The sequence below is a fragment of the Ostrea edulis genome, chromosome 4 (assembly GCF_947568905.1).
Source record: "Ostrea edulis chromosome 4, xbOstEdul1.1, whole genome shotgun sequence".
NCBI lineage: Eukaryota > Metazoa > Mollusca > Bivalvia > Ostreida > Ostreidae > Ostrea > Ostrea edulis.
The window spans coordinates 40,938,087-40,945,368 of record NC_079167.1 but is presented as its reverse complement, the minus strand read 5'-3'; the positions used below and the strand labels follow the sequence as shown (position 1 = coordinate 40,945,368).

General features: G+C 35.3%; 1 protein-coding gene across 1 annotated transcript in view; it reads right to left on the bottom strand.

Annotated features, from left to right (window-relative positions):
• LOC125669927 (equilibrative nucleobase transporter 1-like) overlaps window positions 1–6,958 on the bottom strand; it is a 26,106-nt gene extending 19,148 nt beyond the window's left edge. The window contains exons 1-2 of the mRNA XM_048904783.2: window positions 6,588–6,958; window positions 6,446–6,492 (exon numbers count right to left, since the gene is read on the bottom strand). Coding sequence (XP_048760740.1) covers window positions 6,446–6,492; window positions 6,588–6,958 — 418 coding nt within the window. The remainder of the gene's footprint in view (window positions 1–6,445; window positions 6,493–6,587) is intronic.
• Window positions 6,959–7,282: the final 324 nt, after the last annotated feature.

The following is a 7,282-nucleotide window of genomic DNA, read 5'->3' as shown; positions in this document are numbered from 1 at the left end:
ATTCGATTACGTGTATAGCTTTTAAATAATGAATGCAGTTTCCCGGGAAATAATTAAGAAATAAAATTTGTGAAAATACATGATAGGCATGAACTGTGACGCTTAACATCAGAATATTTTATCAGTTTACTGGTTTAAAAACTTCCATCGCCTTTTAGTTTTAAAAAGGGCGTCTACCTATCTTCAACGTACAGTAAACAATAAATTATGATTAAGAATTGTTTTAAAACTAATTCCGATTGTATATGATAAATCATATACTATGAAATGATATCACGACGTGTTTCTTTTGAATAAATGTATTCACACCAGCTTCTTAACTTAATAAAACAATCATTTGTAATATAGATATGATTAAAGATGTTTATTTTTAAACAATATTTATTCGTAAATAATTCGATAATAATGTTTACAAACAATGTCTTATACATGTAATAGATTGAGAAACAAGCAAAAAGGCTTATACTAATCTCGCTCTAAATTGCATTGCCTTCTGAATCCAAGTTTAATGTAAGCCGGTGTGTGATCCTGTGTTTCCCTAGGATTCCACTTGAGATATGTACGAAGAATAACATCGTATACCATGAATTTACGATGTACAAAATAGAAGTTTTGCACTGAAAATTTTCGAATGATTTTACTCATTAAGAAACAATAGAATCAACTATAAATTAACTTCTAATTCGTGTCTGCAACGAAAACACTCATGAATATTTATTTTCCAAAGGTATTTATGATTTATTTTACATCTTTGTGCATTTATTTAGTTCTTGAAACTTATAATTCTATTTTAAAAAAAATTCAACATCGTGATCGATACTTTGGACGCAATCGATATAGAATGATACACACAGTGCGATCGATTTCCTTTTTATCACGCATGGACGACGAACAACCAGGGGTTCATCAGACGGCCGAGAGGAGGGAGCAGATGGTAAATGCAGTTCTTTTTTATTCTTATACTTTAGGGTAATAAAGTGGAATGGTACTTAATACGAGTTATTGGTTTTCAGTTCAGTTTATTAGCACAAAACCATACGTTTTACAGGCATGAATTATATTTAAATATAACCATGCACGTGTGAAAGAAATATAAACATTATTCTATCACGTAGAAGTCCACATCAATATAGACCTACAATACTACTGCGCGACTACCGATATAAATATTATTGATCACATCTCATTTCAACCCTGTCGCATATTTTTATCTTAGTGCAAGAGGGCGACCACAGCTAGTTTTGTTTTTTATTTTTTATTTATTTTTTTATTTTTCATACTGAACATATGCGTTCGTATAGAACGATATAAATTTTAGTAGTAATTATGTTCCTTAAACTGTTTCTTCCTATTCTTATCATATTTTCAATGTTTTTGCCTTTGATACCTTTACAAATTATAATGATAGTCATTTCCTTATGAAAGCGCCGCAGCTGTAATCAATCCGCGTATGAATCTTGATAAATATAGTACGTCTATTTCAAAGGGGCTGTGAATGTGATGGCAACCTATTTTTCTCAAAGCCTCTAAATGGCATAGGAATAATATTAATGACTAATTAAAACATTTATTTTATACAAAAAAACAAAAGAAACCTAATAAAATTATGTTCGATAACCGCTTTTAGTGTAAAGAAATATATAAGGAAGAATTATTGTCTTGCAAGATGATAATCATTTAATCACCACAATTACATATTCATGTGCCTGCTTTAAGGTTAAAAAGTGTTTGAAATAATTAAATACTGGTGTTATTTCTGGAACATAATGTAATATAATATAGACTAGAGCAATTTTCAATTAACGACTGTGATTTACAACAGAAAACTACTCAAGGCATTAAGATGGAACCTTTTTATAGGATGATAGCAAGCACCTGTAAATATGCAGAACGAATTTCATTTTGTCTGAACATGCATGCATGTGCATTGGATATTTGGTACACTGACAGTGGAATAAATCTGACTTTATCGTTGTTCAATCAAATTGCTGAGATTTATGTTGCAGGTTTATGCTCTGGGTTGATTGGATAATAATAAATCACTGATACCGCTCGGGTGAATGTGTGGCTCATAACCTACAGTGGGTGACATTTTGATATGAGTAAATAATTCTTGAATGGGACTTAAAAACAACATACAACATTATACATCGCCGTAAATAAGGAAAAGGACGCCAGGATCAGGTGTGTTTGTAAAGAACCGTGTGATATAGAATGCTTAATACGGGGTATGCTTACTCCCCTTAGGCACCAGCTCCCACCTCCGGTCTATCTAAGGGTCCGTATTTGCCCTACTCTTAAATTTGGTATTCTTTATAGGAGTTATGAGATAGATCACTGTTGGTTTTCTTCACTTTTCATTACCGGCCGTCAGGAGGCTTTAGGAAGAGGACCGTGATTGACTGCGGATCTACATTATAAAATTTTATATGTCCAAAGCCATCATTATCATTTGATTATTCTATTGAATTACAGTATTGATATATATTTAATCTCGATTTTAATGAATAACACTATATGTATACGGTATATGTTAACTCGTACTATTTATTTTCGCACAGCAAAAGACGATTTACATGTAACTGTATGATTTTATTTTAAGTAATCAGAGTTTATGGTATTTACCTTCTCTTTGTTGTACGCTTGATTTTATTCATGCTTTCTATATTCTATATTCATACATTACTTTTTCAAAATAATATCACTTAAAAATTGAAGGTTACTGTAGTTATTTTTCATACTACATATGAGTATTTTTATTTCTTTAGAGACGAAAGCTTCTTAATACAATGAGATGTTATTGTATAAAATGTAAACAATGCCCTTAGCCTGCCAGAATGAACTGTAGTGAAGGACTAATGTATGGGAAAATAAGCTTCGATATGAAAACATGAAGGTTTTTAAATGATTTGCTCTACATAGTTTTGATACTAAAAGTTAATAGGGGCACGGCTTATCATAGACACCTGATCCCACCTGTGATAATTCCATGGGTCCGTGTTTAGTCTAGGGTACCTGTAATGTGCGAAACGAAACGAAATCTACCGAAACGAAACGAAATCTACCGAAACGAAACGAAACCCACCGAAACGAAACGAAACAGATTGTATAATCGAACTCTTTTAATTATAATAATTAAAAATGGTATCTCAGGCCCCTGTTAAAGTTTACACATATAAATGAAATTCGCCTCCCCTTTGATGTAGGCTTTCGGCTTGATTGATACAAAGTTTTAAAAGTTGGAAAGGGGGGAGGGGTAAGCACAAAGCACATAAATACCATGTGCAATTAGCTTCGGATCCATAAATTTCAGAACGGGAGGTTACAGTCTCACAGGTCAGAGGTCTGGGGAAACACACTAGGCGAGGGATGGGGTCGTCGGCGTTGGATCCGCTTTTGGGCATAAATACATGTTTCAGTATTTTTGTTCTAAAGACAAATATATGTATACATGTGGATATTGTGTATTTGTATGTAGTATATCAAACGGTGGATTCTGAATATGTCCTCCCGTTCTCTTTGTGATTTCTGCTTAAAATTCCCTTGTTCATAAGCCTTTTCAGTTTACAAAATGCCGACCTCCTCCTAATATTATTGCATTAAAAAAATTCCGTTTTCTGTCCCGTTTTCAATTTCCCGTCTTAGCAACACCCCAAATGTCAATCTCTCACCAGAGGGCGTATTACGCTACGCTACAACGATAACTCTGGGTAGAGATTGCCCAAATGTATAGAGTTTTTCCATTATTGAAAGTACTCGCACCTCAGCAGTTAGAGATAAAATAAGAGGTTAAGAGCTCTTCCTGCTTTCAATTTTCTCAGACACCAGCTTCTTCAAACAATGTATCTATGCCCAAAGGCGGATCCAACGTCGGCGACCCCACCCCTCGTATAGTGTGTTTCCCCAGATCTCTGAAACTGTAACCCTCGGTTCTGAAATTTATGGATCCGAAACTAATTGTACATGTCATTTAATCAACTACGGATATGTACTTTGTGCTTACTCCCCCCCCCCCTTTCCAACTTTTAAAACTTTGTAACAGTCAAGCCGAAAGCCTACATCAAAGGGGAGGCGAATTTTATTTATATGTTGTAACTTTCACAGGGGCCTAAGATACCATTTTTAATTATCATAATTAAAAGAGTTCGGTTATACAATCTGTTTCGTCTCGTTTTGGTAGGTTTCGTTTCGTTTCGGTGGGTTTCGTTTCGTTTCGGTAGGTTTCGTTTCGTTAGATTTCGTTTCGTTTCGCACTTTACAGGTACCCGTTTAGTCTATTCTCAATTTCATGTTCTTTATGAAATTGATCACTGTTCGTTATCTTGAATTTTTCATTTTAAATAATTTCAATAGTTATCCAGTAGTTGCGGCCGAATTTGACGCTTGTACACTAATTGTTTTACTTTCTGAATACCACGGTAATGTCATTTTCTATATTCAGTTTGGTTTCTAAGGTAATGACCCATGCATCGTGTCGAAAATTTGACAGATAACAATTTCCAGATTTCATTGAATAGGGTAATTCGTTGTCACGTCACATGCCTGCAAGTTTCTGTTCTTGATACACCCAGAGAAACCCACTATTCAGAAATTAAAACACATTTCTTTTCGAAGGACATGCACAGCTTGTCGGCAGAAGGGTGCCTGTAATAAGTTGATAAACCATAACAATTCTTTACTCCTGCTTATTTCAATTATTAGTATATTGATTTTTACCTTGAGTAACGTGCGCGATGTTTAGACGTTAAACTTAAGTTTGCAGCTGCTCCAAATGCGGCGATCACGTGAACAATCTTTATAACACTTTACAAAGTATACTTGACACTAAATGCACGTACATACATATAAGTAACTACTACCAAAATATGAGAAAGGTACTCGGAAACACAAGAAAATTAACCAACTCAACTATCTATATGAGGCCACCTTCAGGACACGTAAAATTGCTACCGACCGATTATACGGTGTGTATATGTATGGAAATTTACTTGGATTTTTATTTCTGGGGTAAATTTTCGATTGCTATAAAACTTTTTTGTGCTATGGGTTTATGATCCTCGATATGGGATCGACACATAACGTCCCGCCGAATGGATTGTGAATTAAAAACAAACCCAGACACTTAGATATGTACAGTCTACTCCAGATATATTGAAATTCAGGGGACCGACCTGAAATATTCATAATATCCAAAGTTCATTGTTTGATTGATTGTATGTTGTTTAACGTCCCTCTCAAGAATATTCCACTCATATGGAGACGCCAACATTACCGGTGAAAGGCTGCAAAATTTAGGCCTATGCTCGGTGCTTACGGCCTTTTGAGCAGGGAGGGATCTTTATCGTGCCACACCCGCTGTGACACGGTACCTCGGTTTTTGCGGTCTCATCCGAAGGACCGCCCCATTTAGTCGCCTCTTACGACAAACAAGGAGAACTGAGGACCTACTGTAACCTGGATCCCCACGGGATCCAAAGTTCAATATAACCGATGTTGAACTATAGAAATAATGTTATTGGGGATTTACTTTTACTTCAATATAACAGATAATTCAATATAGGTGACTTCAATATAAGTGAAGTACACTGTACATGTAGATCGTACGGTGTACTTCCTGTTGGTTAAAAGTTGAAAACAATTTGTATACTAAATCATAATTATAAGTGTTGAAATATTCACTACCAATTGTGCAATAGAGATATAAAAAAATTGAGAAGAATGGTCACTAAAAACACAATAAGAATAAAAGTACCATTGAAGATGTTACCCCATTTAGTCAGCTCGAACATGGTAAGGGCACAGGGACACGCAGAATTGGAATAGGGCAGAGGTTAAGGTAGAGGATGGGGAACGACAGTGAGATGTATTAGTGACCCAGGTATAGGGGTAAACGATGTGTAACCCAGATACCCTTTTCCTACAATTCAAAATTCAGTTTGCTTGACCTTTGGACCCAAAGTCAACAGCGGTCTTCTTTGTCCTATAACATGGTTATGTGTTCATTGTGGTGAGTCCAGGTAAGAAAGGGAAATCCCAGAAATTTTAAATCTGTCTACGGATGGACAACCTGATTCTAAAATAACCCCTCCCCAATTTGGAGACGGAGGATCTTATCAATAAACAGTAGAATCACTACTAACTTTTAAAAATATAATAATGAATTTCAATATGGGGACAGACATTGCAATCTCGATATAGGAAAAAAGTTTTTATTGGAAATGACCATACATTTTTATTCATATTCAATCGTGTTTGTGAATATTTCGTTTTGGGCCTATTTATTACAAATCTGAACATGGTGACGTACACTCTATGAATATATGAACTTAATGTTGGTTAATTGAAATTACCAGACTTGTAAAGGTAAAGCTACAATGTATTAGTCAATCTTCCTAAAATTTTATGAAGTGGACACTGAATAACAAACATTGATAGATTCCCATACCTTTGCTTGCAAATGCGATGCACAGAAACCCAATGGTATAGACGGACCTGTTAAAGAAAAAAAAAAACCATAGATAGAAACTCTTACAGGGTTAGTGAAGAACTCGTCGGTCATTTACCTGGTAATAAATCAATATATTTACGTGGATATAATTCTAGTAATCCGAGTTCCTAATCGCATGGATAACTGTCCCACAACTGCTAGTCCACAGTACATGACTCCGATGGCAATGGCGAACCAAAGGTTTAATTTCTCCTCCTGCTCTTTGCACGGTATCGTTCCGTTTGACACAGGTATCGATTGATTGGCGATATCAGAGGCGGATACATTGTTGACAGCTTCTGACAACATGGCGCCGTAGTGAGGGGAACCTCTGCATAGATCATGATAAAAACCTTCATCTTTCAGGATGTAGACCAAGGATCCCCATCCGTATATAATCCCCGCGAAGCAAGCCACTTCTAAACAACTCCAGAAGGTGCACAGAACTCGCCAGCGGTAGCACAGCTCCATTGAATCGCTACATACATATAACTTCTACATTCATGGGATAGTGTGCCGCTTGAGAACTTCAAACCTATAAGACCTTTAAAAAATTAGGCAAACAAGGTTGTGATGCTTGAGTGATAACGCATTTTTTATTTTAGAAAAATCCCGATGCATATACATGTATTCTCTATACCAAATAAAAATAACAGTGAATTGAATTGATTATCTTCCTGTGTTTTATATATTGCCTAATTTAAACACTTTTCTTTATTCCAAATATGAGAAGAAAAATGTTATCAATTTGTATAATTTCAGTTTGATTGTTCTTGACCATAAATTATCATGACT